The 16,700-nt window shown below is 28.1% G+C and overlaps 1 protein-coding gene across 1 annotated transcript; it reads right to left on the reverse strand.

The window, feature by feature from the left end:
- Positions 1-1,805: 1,805 nt before the first annotated feature.
- LOC142231880 (uncharacterized) lies at positions 1,806-16,120 on the reverse strand. Its single transcript, XM_075302539.1, has 8 exons — positions 15,971-16,120; positions 12,197-12,301; positions 10,609-12,133; positions 5,826-6,737; positions 5,159-5,752; positions 4,581-5,091; positions 2,235-2,318; positions 1,806-2,146 (listed from the first exon to the last, which is right to left on the reverse strand). Exons 1-8 carry the CDS (start codon positions 15,988-15,990, stop codon positions 1,908-1,910), a joined length of 3,990 nt encoding a protein of 1,329 aa, XP_075158654.1. The 5' UTR covers positions 15,991-16,120; the 3' UTR covers positions 1,806-1,907.
- Between the last annotated feature and the right edge of the window lie 580 nt (positions 16,121-16,700).

Consider the following 16,700-nt stretch of genomic DNA (forward strand, 5'->3'; position numbering starts at 1 on the left):
AAATTTTATCAAAATTTTATTTCTATACAAAATATCACCAAAATTTTGTCAATTTCATTTCTATAGAAAATTTTCTCAAAATTGTATTTCTATAGAAAATGTTCTCAAAATGTTATTTCTATGGAAAATTTTATTTATGTAGAAAATTTTCTCAAAATTTTATTATAGAAATCATTTCCATGGAAAATTTTGTCAAAATTTCATATTAAAAATTTTTGCCAAAATTTCATTTCGAGGGAAAATTTTGTCAAAATTTCACTTCAATAGAAAATTTTCTCAAAATTTTATTTCTATAGAAAATTTTGTCAAAATTTCATTTTTATAGAAAATTTTGTCAACATTTTATTTCCTTGGAAAATTGTGTCGAAATTTCATTTCTGTGGAAAATTTTGTCAAAATTTCATTTCTATAGAAAATTTTCTCAATATTTCATTTCTATACAAAATTTTATTTATGTGGAAAGTTTTTTCAAAATTTTATTTCTATAGAAAAATTTGTCAAAATTTTATTTCTATAGAAAATATTCATTTCCATGGAAATTTTTATAGAAAATTTTGTCAACATTTTGTTTCCATGGAAAATTGTGTCGAAATGTCATTTCTGTGAAAAATGTTGTCAAAATTGCATTTCTATAGAAAATGTTCTCAATATTTTAGTTCAATACAAAATTTAATTTATGTAAAAAGTTTTTTCAAAATTTTATTTCTATAGAAAAATTTGTCAAAATGTTATTTCTATAGAAAATATTCATTTCCATGGAAATTTTGTGAAAATTTCATTTTTATAAAAAATTTTGTAAAAATTTTATTTCTATAGAAAATTTTGTCAAAATTTTATTTCTATAGAAAATTTTGTCAAAATTTTATTTCTATAGAAAATTTTGTCAAAATTTTATTTCTATAGAAAATTTTGTCAAAATTTTATTTCTATAGAAAATTTTGTCAAAATTTTATTTCTATAGAAAATTTTGTCAAAATTTTATTTCTATAGAAAATTTTGTCAAAATTTTATTTCTATAGAAAATTTTGTCAAAATTTTATTTCTATAGAAAATTTTGTCAAAACTTTATTTCTATAGAAAATGTCAAAATTTCATCTCCATCGAAAATTTTGTCAATATTTCATTTTTGTAGAAATTGTTTGTCAAAATTTCATTTCTATAGAAAATTTTGTCAAAATTTAATTTATATTAAACATTTTGTCAAAATTTTATTTCCTTAGAAAATTTTTTCAAAATTTCATTTCTATAGAAAATTTTGTCAAAATTTCAATTTTATTGAAAATTATCCATCTTCTAAAGCAATGCAAGGATACGAAAACGGAGTAATTCCCTCCTATGACAAGCCAGTGTAAAATTCATTGGAGATGATCCAAATTTGCACTACTTCCGTTTCACAATTTGGGGATCCAAACCACAATATTAGAAGCTCTTTTTTGTTGGGATATTATCAAGCATCATGCGGCAACACTGTTATAGAAAACGAATGCACTTCCACTATGATACCGATGATAGTCTGTTTTTGACTTATGTAAATATTTTGTTTAGCAAGGTTTGGTTACGTGCCCGTCTGTTTTTGTTTTCTAAACTATTGCTCTAAAATGTAAAGCATATGAAAAATGAATATTGTAACAAATAGAATTATTGTGCTCACCTCTTTGCGAAGTATAAACCAATTTTTTTTTTTGTTGGAAATGGAACATAAAAACGCAACTGCAAAAATAAATGGAAATTAATCCCACCTTTTCCACAACTATAAAACATAGTATTTAAGTTGATTCATGTATAATAAAATTTTTTCGGTATCATTCTTCTTCATCTACTTTCTATCCAATTTTATTATTCGTTTTATCTTAATAATTTAGAAAAATTAAAGCAACTGTACATGCATGATTAGAATTGAGTTCATTTTAGAAATTCATAGTGAAATGTGGCAGCTTGTTTGTTTTGTCTTCTTCGGGTTCTGTAACATGCTTTTGATGACCTTTAGAATTTCTATGTTGTTTTAAGGATTTGGTACAAATAAATCCTTCGCCACATGTTTCACAAACATAAGGTCGTTCACCAGTGTGAAGACGATGATGCAGTGTCAAATCGTAGGATTGAGTGAAACTCTTTTCACAATACTGACAAGAGTAGGGTCTTTCGCCTATGAAAATAAAGTTAGCAAAAATGATTTAAAAATTGTATATAATTTTTTTTTTAAACAGTTTTATAGAAATGGAAATTTGTTTTACCTGTATGAATACGCACGTGGACACTTAATTTGTATTGTGCGTTAAATGCTTTGTCACAATGAGTACATTTATAAGGTTTTTCACCTGTAAAAAAAATTAAAAAATTTGATTTTATTTATATATTTATTTTATTTAAGCCATTAAGTCTTTCAAAGATCTTTCCTAAATCAAATTGGCATGACTGAAAAAGTGTCAATTAATCAATAATAATCTAACAATCTTATATAAAATTTTCAATTATAGCTCTTATATAAAAAATAAATAATAATAATAATAAATAAAGCGCTTTATTTAATATGTGTGTGAAGATAAATTCGAATTTGAAATTTGTTGCAGAAATAATAAAAATTACGATTTAATTTTTTTAGGATTTCGAACTCGAATTTTTATGCTGGGGCCCACTGTGCAAAACATAGAGTCTAGACTCATTGGAAAGGGTTTCAGCTCAGTTTCCATAATCACTAAAGTATTCATTAGAAAAGATTTTCTAAAAAACGTAAAATTTGAAAATACTTTTTCAAGAAATTTTACAATGGGGCCCACTGTGCCAAAATTAAACCGTGTATGCTATAGAGACTAGACTCATTGGAAAAGGCTTGAGCTCAGCTTTCATAATCACTAAGGTCTTCATTAGAAAATCTTTTTGTGAAAAGCGCAAATTTGAAAATACTTGTTCAATGTATTTTTATGTCAGGACCCACTGTGCACAAACTAAACTGCGTGGGTTATAAAAGCTAGACTCATTGGAAAGTGGTAGAGCGTAGCTTTCATTAGCACTAAAATGTTCATTAGAATAGATTTTGTGAAAAGCGCAAATTCGATAATACTTTTTCAACATATTTTTATGCCGGGGCGCACCACTGTGCAAAAACTATGCCACAGGCGGTATTGAGACTAGACTCATTGGAAAGGACTTAAGCTCAGCTTTCATAATAGTTAAAGTCTTCATTAGAAAAGTTTTTGTGAAAAGCGTAAATTTTGAAAATATTTTTTCAACATACCGCCACAGGCGGTATAAAGACTAGACTCATTGGTAAGGGTTTGAGCTCAGCTATCATAACCACTAGTCTTCATTAGAAAAGTTTTTTGTGAAAGGCGAACATTTTGAAAATATTTTTTCAACGTATTTTTATGCCGGGGCCTACTGTGCAAAAACTATGCCGCAGGCGGTATTGAGACTAGACTCATTGGAAAGTACTTGAGCTCTGCTTTCATAATCGTTAAAGTATTCATTAGAAAAGTTTTTGTGAAAAGCGTAAATTTTAAAACTTTTTTTTACATATTTTTATGCCGGGACCCACTGTGTAAATCTAGGACACATGCGGTATTGAATTGCAAAGAACTTGACCTCAGCTCTTATAATAACAAAAGTCTCCATTGGAAAAAGATTTTGTATAAAGCGCAAATTTAAAAATACTTTTTTGAACATATTTTTATGCCGGGACACACTGTGCAAAAATTAAGCCGCGTGGATTAAAGAAACTAGATTCATTGAAAAGGGCTTGAACTCAGTTTTCACAATCACTTATCACTTTCATAATCTTCATTAGAAAAAGAATTCCGAAAAATGCAATTTTGAAAATACTTTTCCCACAAATTTTTAGTATGGGATCAATGTGCAAAAACTAAGTCTTATGCCATAAAGAGACTAGACTCATTAGAGAGGGCTTGAGCTCAGTTTTTATTTAAATATTTTGTGAAAAACGCAAATTTAATACTTTTTGAATATATATCAATTCCGGGGCCCACTGTGCCAAAATTAAGCCGGGTGTGGTATAGAGACTATAATTATTGGAAAAGGCTTGAGCTCAGCTTTCATAATCGCAAAAGTCTTCATTAGAAAAACATTTAGTGAAAATCCACCCGACCCACTGTGCAAAGACTAAGCCGCGGGAGCCACCGTGGTGCAATGGTTAGCATGCCCGCCTTGCATACACAAGGTCGTGGGTTCGATTCTTGCTTCCGAACACCAAAAAGTTTTCAGCGGTGGATTATCCCACCTCAGTAATGCTGATGACATTTCTGAGGGTTTCAAAACTTCTCTAAGTGGTTTCACTGCAATGTGGAACGCCGTTCGGACTCGGCTATAAAAAGGAGGGCCCTCGTCATTGAGCTTAACATGGAATCGGGCAGCACTCAGTGATAAGAGAGAAGTTCAACAATATGGTATCACAATGGACTGAATAGTCTAAGTGAGCCTGATACATCGGGCTGCCACCTAACCTAACCTAACCTAAGCCGCGTTCTGCATAGATACAAAACTCACTGTAAAGCGCTTAACCTCAGCAAGGACTAGGTTCATTGGGAAGACCTTCAAATATATTTTTTGTTTTAAATCCACCTTACCTGTGTGAATTCGACGATGCGTTTGAAGGCCGGACAATCGTGAAAACGCCATATGACATACATCACATTGATAGGGTTTCTCCCCACTGTGCTTTCGCATATGGACAGTCAAATTTGAATTGTTCGAGAATGACATGCCACAAAACGCACATAAGAAATTCTTAATGGTGCAAGGTGTCGGTTTGGCACGTTTCCTTTCCTTGACGGGTTCATTTTGACTGCCCGGCTCATTATTATGGAACTTTTTAAAATGAGCCTTATAACGATCTCTACGATTGTAACGACGATGACATTCCATGCACTCAAATACGCTGGTGTCCTTGTTATTATCAGCCCAATCCGGAGGCTTTTGATGCAAACGATTATTACCTTCCTGAGATCCTGATTGATGGAATAGGGCAATGTGGTTTTGCAAATTCTCTTGCCACATAAATTTGAATTTACAAACTTCACACTGATAGGGTTTTTCTACATTGAAACATTGCGTTGAAATGTGATAGTCCAATAATTTCTGAAATTCAAAAAAAAAAAAATATATTACGGGTAAGTATTTTGTGTTTGCGTTTTTCCTTTCCCACCTGACATGATGTTTTAAAAATACAATTTTCACATTTCAAATTTAAATGTTCATAGAAATGCATAGAACGTTGATGGTGGACCATTTGATATTTACGCTCGCATGACTCATCACACATGGAGCAGGTATAGGGTTTACAACTCTTTTGATATCTACTTAATGGTGTCGTGTCTTCAGTCTCCGTTTCCGAATCTAATTCCAAATTCAATTCGAAACCTTTTTGATTTATTATCGAATAATTTAATATTGAATGTTCTACGGATGAGCATACATTTTCCGGATTGGAGAAATGTTCCGCCAGATCAGCCATCGTTTGAAATTGTATACCACAAATTTTACAATGTATCTCCTTTTTACCATTCGAGCATAAAGACTGGGCAATACTCTCTACAGATTTTATATATTCTGAAGGCATATTGTGTTGACGGCTAAGATGATCGTTAATATGATCTATTTTGTAAAATGTTTTCGGGCAAAGAAAACAATAACGTAACTCCGTTGGATGAACTAGAGTCATGTGCTCCCTAAGTTCCTTGTTGGTACAGAATTTCGTTTGACAAAATTGACAGATTTTATAGGATGATCGGGTCTCCGTCTAAAATGGATATTTCGATTTAAAAAATTATTAGAAAAATATTCAGAATACCAATCAATATTTTAATATTTACCTCTTTCACTGGATCTTGTGGATGTTCCATTGTAATGTGTGTCTTAAGGTTATCCTTCCACATGAAACGTAGAGGACATTGTTTACAGTAGTGACGTTTTTTCGTATTTTTACAAAGACTTTTCTGATGTAATTCCAATATATGGGCCGATAGAAATCTTCCATTACAATTGGTACAAATGTGACGACCATCCTCCCATTTATGCATACTATGATGATGTTCATATAGTTTATATTTTCGATCAAAAGCCATTTGTGGACATAGATCACAAGTGTAGGTACGTCTTGGCCTTTTGCCCAACTTATTTTCTCCACCCTCCACTTCATCTTCGTTCTTCTCGACTTTATCATCATCTGGATCGGATTCCGTTTCAGAACTATCTAAACTAACTTCCATACCTTGTTCATTGGTAATCGAGTAAAAACGTTCCAAATTCCTTCCCGAAATAATATCAGATGATATCTTTTTGATTAATTTATCTTCGGTCATCGGCAATTCCTCGGGGTATAGTTGTTTTGATATTGTAGCAAGATTTTCCCCATCCTTGCGTTTGTCCAAATTAATGGAAAATTGATGAGATCGTAAATGGGATCGGAGATCGTAGATACGATTATGTTCCGAATGACATATCATACATTTGATATGTTTACAACCATGTGGATTTATCAATTTCGGTAGAATACTTGAATTTGTCGGATACAGCAAGGCATCAGGATCATGTGTTCGTATATGGGCCAATAGATTATCTTTTCGTTGGAATTTACGTTCACAATGTGGACAAGCGAATTTCTTACCCTCAGTGTGGGTACGCTGATGTCGTGCCAAATCTTTTGGCCATACAAATACCTTCTCACAATATTCACATTTTAATGTGCTGGCACGTTTAAGCCTAGGTTGTTTTTGCCGTTTGTGCTGTAAACGTAAAAAATAAACATACTTTGAAGATTTCCTCATAAAAAACTTTGTGACGTTCAGGATAGTGGGATTAAGATGATGCAGACTAAAAGTAAATTTTTAGATTATTTTTATAATTTTTCCTTATTTTATACCCTAAACTACATAGTGGTCAGGGTATAATAACTTTGATCTGCCAAAAAATTTACCTACCAGAAATATTGATAGACACCATAATATATAGAGGTGATTCGACTTAGAATCACCTCAAACCTTTGTCAAAATTTTATTGCTATAGAAAATTTTGTCAAAATTTTATTTCTATAGAAAATTTTTTCAAAATTTTATTTCTATAGCAAATTTTGTCAAAATTTTATTTAGATAAAATTTTTTTCAAAATTTTATTTCTATAGAAAATTTTGTCATAATTTTATTTCTATAGAAAATTTTGTCAAAATTTTATTTCTATAGAAAATTTTGTCACAATTTTATTTTTATAGAAAATTTTGTCAAAATTTTATTTCTATAGAAAATTTTGTCAAAATTTTATTTCTATGGAGAATTTTGTCAAAAATGTTAGTTCAATAGAAAATTTTGTCAAAATTTGAAAAATATAGAACATTTTCTGAAAATTTGATTTCTATAGAAAATTTTCTGAAAATTTTATTTCTATAGAAAATTTTCTGAAAATTTTATTTCTATAGAAAATTTTCTGAAAATTTTATTTCTATAGGAAAATTTTGTCAAAATTTTATTTCTATAGAAAATTTTGTCAAAATTTTATTTCTATAGAACATTTTGTCAAAATTTTATATCTATAGAAAATTTTGTCAAAATTTTATTTCTATAGAAAATTTTGTCAAAATTTTATTTCTATAGGAAACTTTGTCAAAATTTTATTTCTATAGGAAACTTTGTCAAAAATTTTATTTCTATAGGAAAATTTTGTCAAAATTTTATTTCGATAGAAAATTTTGTCAAAATTTTATTTCTATAGAAAATTTTGTCAAAATTTTATATCTATAGGAAACTTTGTCAAAATTTTATTTCTATAGAAAATTTTGTCAAAATTGTATTTTTATAGAAAATTTTGTCAAAATTTTATTTCTATTAAAAATTTTGTCAAAATTTTATTTCTATAGAAAATTTTGTCATAATTTTATTTCGATAGAAAATTTTGTCAAAATTTTATTTCTATAGAAAATGTTGTCAAAATTTTATTTCTATGGAAAAGTTTGTCAAAATTTTATTTCTATAGAAAATTTTGTCAAAATTTTATTTCTATAGAAAATTTTGTTAAAATTTTATTTCTATAGGAAAATGTTGTCAACATTTTATTTCGATAGAAAAAGTTGTCAAAATTTTATTTCTATAGAAAATGTTGTCAAAATTTTATTTCTATAGAAAATTTTGTCAAAATTTTATTTCTATAGAAAATTTTGTCAAATTTTTATTTCTATAGAAAATTTTGTCAAAATTTTATTTCTATAGGAAAATTTTGTCACAATTTCATTTCGAAAATTTTATTTCTATAGAAAATTTTGTCAAAATTTTATTTCTATAGGAAACTTTGTCAAAATTATATTTCTATAGGAAACTTTGTCAAAAATTTTAGTTCTATAGAAAATTTTGTCAAAATTTTATTTCTATAGGAAACTTTGTCAAAATTTTATTTCGATAGAAACTCTTGTCAAAATTTTATTTCTATAGAAAATTTTGTAAAAATTTTAGTTCTATAAAAAATTTTGTCAAAATTTTCTTTCTATAGAAAATTTTGTCAAAATTTTATTCTATAGAAAATTTTGTCAAAATTTTATTCTATAGAAAATGTTGTCAAAATTTTATTTTTATAGAAAATTTTGTCAAAATGTTATTTGTATAGAAAATTTTGTCAAAATTTTATTTCTATAGAAAATTTTCTGAAAATTTTATTTCTATAGAAAATTTTCTGAAAATTTTATTTCTATAGAAAATTTTCTGAAAATTTTATTTCTATAGGAAAATTTTGTCAAAATTTTATTTCTATACAACATTTTGTCAAATTTTATTTTTAAAGAAAATTTTGTCAACATTTTATTTCTATAGAAAATTTTGTCAAAATTTTTTTTCTATAGAATATGTTGTCAAAATTTTATTTCTATAGAAAATTTTGTCAAAATTTTATTTCTACAGGAAAATTTTATCAAAATTTCATTTCTAAAATTTTATTTCTATAGAAAATTTTGTCAAAATTTTATTTCTATAGGAAACTTTGTCAAAATTTTATTTCTATAGGAAACTTTGTCAAAAATTTTAGTTCTATAGAAAATTTTGTCAAAATTTTATTTCTATAGGAAACTTTGTCAAAATTTTATTTCGATAGAAACTTTTGTCAAAATTTTATTCCTATAGAGAATTTTGTCAAAATTTTATTTCTATAGAAATTTTTGTCAAAAGTTTATTTCTATAGAAAATTTTGTCAAAAATTTTAGTTCTATAAAAAATTTTGTCAAAATTTTCTTTCTATAGAAAATTTTGTCAAAATTTTATTCTATAGAAAATGTTGTCAAAATTTTATTTTTATAGAAAATTTTGTCAAAATGTTATTTGTATAGAAAATTTTGTCAAAATTTTATTTCTATAGAAAATTTTCTGAAAATTTTATTTCTATAGAAAATTTTGTCAAAATTTTATTTCTATAGAAAATTTTGTCAAAATTTTATTTCTATAGAAAATTTTGTCACAATTTTATTTCTATAAAAAATTTTGTCAAAATTTTATTTCTATAAAAAATTTTCTGAAATTTTTATTTCTATAGAAAAATTTGTCAAAATTTTATTTCTATAGGAAAATTTTGTCAAAATTTTATTTCGATAGAAAATTTTGTCAAAATTTTATTTCGATAGAAAATTTTGTCAAAATTTTATTTCTATAGGAAACCATGTCAAAATTTTATTTCTATAGAAAAATTTGTCAAAATATCATTTCTATAGAAAATTTTGTCAAAATTTTATTTCTATAGAAAATTTTGTCAAAATTTTATTTCTATAGGAAACTTTGTCAAAATTTTATTTCTATAGAAAAATTTTTCAAAATATCATTTCTATAGAAAATTTTGTCAAAATTGTATTTTTATAGAAAATTTTGTCAAAATTTTATTTCGATAGAAAATTTTGTCAAAATTTTATTTCTATAGAAAATGTCAAAATTTTATTTTCTATAGAAAATGTCAAAATTTTATTTCTATAGAAAATGTCAAAATTTTATTTCTATAGAAAATGTCAAAATTTTATTTCTATGGAAAAGTTTGTCAAAATTTTATTTCTATAGAAAATGTTGTCAAAATTTTATTTCTATAGAAAATTTATTTTTTTTTTATTTCTATAGACCAGTTATTTATATTTTGCCAAAATGTTATTTCTATAGAAAATTTTGTCAAAATTTTATTTCTATATTTTGCAAAAATCTACCAAAACATCGAGAATTCTACCAATTTACCAAATAGTAAAAAATCTATTATTTTAGTGAATCCCAAGATTCACAAATTTTGAATTTATTACCAACACTAGTTGAGCGATTTCCTCTTTTTTTAATAATGGACTCAATATTAGTGGCATACTAACTCTGTGGGTGTAGAATCAACTATAGCGCTCCTAATATCAAACATTTCTGTTCTGATTTTTATAAAACTCCTATTAACATGTACCCCTTAATGTTCTTAAAAATGGAAATGCAGTTTATCTTCCAAACCTATACCATTGGTACCCCACAAACAATGTATAGTAAATCAGTAGGGGTGACTTTCTTCTATCCGAATTTGAAGATTGCCAAAAACGATTTTCGATTTTCATTTTCTTTTGAACTATCTTTCTTATTAAACTACCAAGTATCGTCATCATTTTCTACCTACCTTTATTTCCTTGTGTTTCACCATGTTATTAGGCCATATGAAACGAGCATTACAATATTCACACTGTTGTGCTATTCTCCGATGATCATTCCAACAGTCTCGATGTAAATGTTGCTGCAATAAATCTTGACTTACAAACTGTTTGGTGCAATCTTTACAGGCATGTGGTAGAGGCACATCACCATGAGCCTCGAATTGATGATTCAACATGTGCTTCCTTCGGCCGAATGTCATTGAGCATACATCACACTTGTATTTCGTTACATCTTCTTCAGATCCACTATCAGAATCATTTATATCCAATTCCATGCCATCTTTATCCAGAGCTCGATATAGACGACTGATTTGACATTTTTCAAATGCATTTTGTATCTCTTGCTGCAATAGAACTCGATCATGGGTTTTCGATCTGGCAAATCTTTTGAAATATATACCATTTTGAAATTCTATACCATTTACACCATCGGAATGTATATAGATGTGTTCACGCAATTGTTTAAGTCTATCGAAAGACTGTACACATAGACCACATCGAATTAAGGGCTTCGTGGTGTTATCCTCTTGAGTATGTCTTTCTAAATGTTTTAGTAATTTCGTTTTAACCTCAAATGGTCTGTTGCATATGTGACATTTTAGGATATCCTTTGCCTCGTTCACAACTTCCGGTTTTATGGCACAATTATGATTTCTCATATGTTCGGGCCAAACAAATCTACCAGGACAATTGTTACATAATAAAATCTTATTACGATTGCGACAATGGATCTCAGTATGCCGATCAAGCATTTTCGTTGACACAAATTCCAATTTACAAATGCCACATTTTAAAGGAATTTCATCACTGCCATGAGATTCTTTAAGATGATTGAATGCTTCATATTGATAACAAAATGCCACACCACATAATTCGCAAGTGTAATTGAAAACTTCTGAACTATTTTGGGTATACAAATCCTCCACTTCGGTATCGCTTATTGACATTTCAAATGAATATTCATTTAGGACAGCATAGTATTTAAACCAATTTCCTTCTTCAATGTCCTTGCATATTTCCTCTTTTACCGTAAGCAAACTAATGGCATTCGAGAATAAATGATTTACAATTTCGGCATCCATCTTCAGATTGATCAGTGAGTCGATACTTCTGTGTGTACCCATGTGGGCTCTTAGTTCTTTGGTTGTTTTAAATTGTAGGCTACAAAGTTTACATTCGACAAGCAACCATTGAGATGGTTTACAATAAATACGATCACCGAATAGCCATTCTCTACGTTTATTTTTGGGATAAGCGCAATTATCGGAATGCACACGTTTTATATGAAGCCGCACTTTATCTTTACGATCAAAGTTTTGACCACAAAATTCACAAGAGAATGTAGTTTCTCGTAAATGTATCGAAGCTATATGTCGGCCACAATCTTTTCGTAGTGAAAATGTCTTTTCACAAATTGTACAAGCATAGCGATCATTGATTTGTTTGATTTTATTAAAGTATTCCGGAGCTTGGCGTCCAACACGTTTTTTGCTAGTGTAAGGAGGAAACAAAGACTAATTAAAAAAAATACATATTGTCATATTTTTTACATACACAGGCGGTTTGATATCCTCGTTAGAATTGTCTCTGTTGGCCTCATCTTCAGAAGACGAATAATCTTTATTTTCTTTGCCATTGGGTACTTCTACTTCCGCAAGCCTAGAAAATTATAAATACAACAAAAAATAAATTTTAATAGATAGATTTTTTATATAAAGGATTTTAATTTTAAAATTATGTAAAATAATTTATTAGGCTTCCTATGTATTGATGTTTGAAATAAAAAAAAATAATAATAATGTTTCACTATTTTCTATTCTTAAACGGCCCTTTTATGTAAATGGTTAAAAATTGCAATTGGCGAAAATTATTTTTTTGTGAATATCATGGTTTAGTTTCTGCAGAAAGTTTTAAATAAAATTGACAAACATACTTTTCAACGCATGGTTTTAAGCAGAAATCAAAACAACAATACTGACGAAAATTTTAAATTAAAAAAAGAGTTTTCTTCACACAAAAAAAAATCCCAAAATATACAATTACAGAATGCTCGGTAGAAAGATATGTTCGTGAATTGAAGAGGTAATAGGCGAAATTAACGCAAAAAAAAACAAATTGTAATCCCGGCGGCCACTCGCGCCAAAAACAATCTACCAAAATTTGAAGAAAATTTTACCACCCAAATTTATTCTTCTTGGGCATTTTTTTTTTTTTGGTTAGTTAAAATTTGAACAAAATTTTCTATAGAAATAAAATTTTGACAAAATTTTCTAAGAAATAAAATTTGGACAAAAATTTTTATAGACATAAAATTTGGACAAAATTGTTTAAGAAAAATTTTGAAAAAATTTTCTAAAGAAATAAAATATTGACAAATTAAGATTTTTTTCTTTGATACACACAAAAAAGTTTTTTTTGTGAATATTTTTGTTGTCATGTTTTAGTTTCTGCAATAATTTTCAAATAAAATACTTTTCAACGCATGGTTCTAAGCAGATATTAAAACAATACAGATAAAAAACTAAAAAAAAAGAGTTTTCTTCACACAAAAAAATCCCAAAATATACTGTAGTGGAGAATAGTGACAACAAACATCCATTAACTCCCATCCATTGCAACAGGAATTTTAGTTGCATATTACAGAATGCTCGGCAGAAAGATATGTTCGTGAATTGAAGAGGTGATCGACGAAATTAACGCAAAAAAAAACAAATTGTAATCCCGGCGGCCACTCGCGCCAAAAACAATCTACCAAAATTTGAAGAAAATTTTACCACCCAAATTTATTCTTTTTGGACATTTTTATGGTTAGTTAAAATTTGAACAAAATTTTCTACAGAAATAAAATTTTGACAAAATATTCTATAGAAATAAAATTTTGCCAAAAATTTTCTATAGAAATAAAATTTGGAGAAAAATTTTCTATAGAAACAAAATTTGGAGAAAAATTTTTATAGACATAAAATTATGACAAAAATTTGTATAGAAAAATTTTGAAAAAAATTTCTGAAGACATAAAATATTCACAAAAAAAAAATTTTTTTTGTGAATATTTTTGTTGTCATGGTTTAGTTTCTGCAACAATTTTTAAATAAAATACTTTTCAACGCATGGTTTTAAGCAGATATCAAAACAACAATACTGATGAAAATATTAAACTAAAAAAAAGAGTTTTCTTCACACAAAAAAAATCCCAAAATAACAGCAGCGCCTGTAATGGAGTATAGTGACAACAAACATCCATTAACTCTCATCAATTGCAACAGGAATTTTTGCATGTTACAGAAAAAGATATGTTCGTGAATTGAACGCAAAAAAATTTGTAATCACGGTTGCCACTCGCGCCAAAAATAATCTACCAAAATTTGAAGAAAATTTTACCACAAATTTACCAAATTTATTCTTTTAGGAAATTTTTGTGGTTAGTTAAAATTTTGACAAAATTTTCTATAGAAATTAAATTTGGACAAAAATTTTTTATAGAAATAAAATTTTGAAAAAATTTCTAAAGAAATAAAATATTGACAAATTGAAATTTTTTGTTTAGTACACACAAAATTTTTTTTCTGATTCAATCACGAAACTAATTGATCCAATTTTTTATTGAAATGTCTTCAATCACAGAAATGATAGTATCAATTAAAATCTTAATTGACAGTCAATTAAAAATTAATTTATCCAATTAAAAAATTAATTGATACTATTAATTTGTGTGATTGATTTTTATTTCAATTAAAAAATTTGTTGAATCAATTAAACTTTTAATTGAATAAATAAATAATATATATTTTAAAACTCAATTAAGATTTTATTATATTTCAATTAATTGGAAAAATTTTCGTAAAATTTCTTTTTGTGTAGGTAAAATTATCTCCAAATTTTGATAGATTATTTTTGGCTCGAGTGGCAACCGTGTTACAAATACCTTCTTTGTTTCGTCTGATGATTTTGACTGTTCCCTGATTCCTCCTTTGTTTTTGGTAACGCGATATAAAAAGCTGTTGTTCCTATTCTCTGGTGTTCCAGAGTCTCCACTCTCGATATGTCCCTCCACGTTTTCTACATATGGGTTAACCTCATTATGGGTAGGGCGTATAGGGGCTTGTTCTGCGGCATTTCATTTAGCTGAGTTATATGCCTTAATCTTCGCTCCAGTTTGGATTTCACTCTATTGTTTTTAGGGATTTCACTCTAGTGTTTCCATATGTGAAAAAACGAGTTGTAAAGAAATACGATTTTTGTGATATAATCCTTCATAGAGATTGGCCAAATTTTAACCAATACACTGAAACGATAGCATTCGATTGTAAAAAACTTCAGATTCGCAATAATGCTTTACATACGGTCACAGAAATGATAGTATTAATTAAAAACTTAATTGACAGTCAATTAAAAATTAATTGATCGAATTAAAAAAAAATTTTGATACTATTAATTTGTGTGATTGATTTTTTGTTTCAATTAAAAAATTTGTTGAATCAATTAAAATTTAATTGAATATTATTAAAACTCAATTAAGATTTTAATTGGAAAAAATTTCGTGAAATTTCTTTCTGTGTAGTTAAAATTTTCTCAAAATTTTGGTACATTATTTGTTGCAACCGTGTTACAAATATCTACTCGGTGATTTTTTCGTCTGTGATTTTCACTGTTCCCATGATTCCTCCTTTGTTTTTGGAAACGCGATATAATAAGTTGATGTTCCTATTCTATGGTGTTCCAGAGTCTTCACCCTCGATGGGCCTAGACTATAACTAAAAAACTTGCCCCTCCATGTTTTCTACAAATGGGTTAGTGCATTGTTGACCTCATTATGGGTAGGACGTATTGGGGTTTGTTCTGCGGCATTTCATTTCGCTGAGTTATATGCATTAATCTTCGCTCCAGTTGGGATTTCACTCTATTGTTTTCAGTGCCATCTATATGTGAAAAAATGAGTTGTAAAGAAATACGATAATCCTCCATAGAAATTGGCCAAATTTTAACCAATACACTGAAATCTTCAGATTCGCAATAATGCTGTATATACGAAACAGAGAGAAATGTTACCACTGTAGCCAAATGGAAAAGAGATGGGCAACCAATTCGATGGTAAAAATGGATATTGCAAAATGTGTGTTGGCCGTCCCATATCTCTTAATGCGTTGCAAAAGCAAACAATTTCTGGGTGGCAAAAATTGTTAAGACCTTTTGGCAAGACCTTATCGCGCAAAAAACTAAATCGAAATCTATTAATCGATTTAATATTTATTTCGATGTATACCCTCATATGTAAAAAGGTAATGCAAACTTTAAAAGTGCGACCATTAATGTAGATAAAACACATACCTTGGTTTATCAGGATGCATACGCTTCAGATGATGTTGTAGATTATCTTTACGATTAAATGATTCGGGACAGTACTCACAACGGAATGAACTTTCTTTTAAATGAATTTTTCAATGTGTCGCCCACAATCTTTACGCTGCGAGAAAGTCTTATCGCACATGAAGCAACCATATCGGTCACCAACTTCTTTTATTTTACTGAAATAGTCTGGAAGTTTACGTCTGATTCTGCGTCTCTTTACTACGGGTTTAGTTCTAAAAAATAAAGGAATATTTTCAATATATTATTGGTTAGGAAATATTCATTATAGGCTACGAATTCCAGAATTAAATATATGCCTTGGTAACCTATGTTACCAAATTTTAGCATATTAAAAAATTGTATCAAATTCAGAATGTGTTCCATTTCATTCCAATAAAATACCTTTCAATTTCTTTTTTTACTTTCTTCGCCGGCTGATAGTCATCAGTTGATGAATGATTGTAGAAATCATCTTCATAATCATCGTTACCGTAATCAGCAGTTACATCGAAAGATCTAATATCAATGGTTATAAAAACACAAAATCAAAAACATGGATACAAATTTAAATATATTCACTTCCTACCTATCTGCTTCATATCCAAAAGTTTCATCAACAGGACTTTCATAGTTCTTCTTAGAATTTTTCAATTTTTTTATACGGTCCATGAGAGGGACATCATCGTTATCACTTCCTTTAAATGTAAAC

The sequence above is a fragment of the Haematobia irritans genome, chromosome 3 (assembly GCF_050003625.1).
Source record: "Haematobia irritans isolate KBUSLIRL chromosome 3, ASM5000362v1, whole genome shotgun sequence".
Taxonomy (NCBI): Eukaryota; Metazoa; Arthropoda; class Insecta; order Diptera; family Muscidae; genus Haematobia; species Haematobia irritans.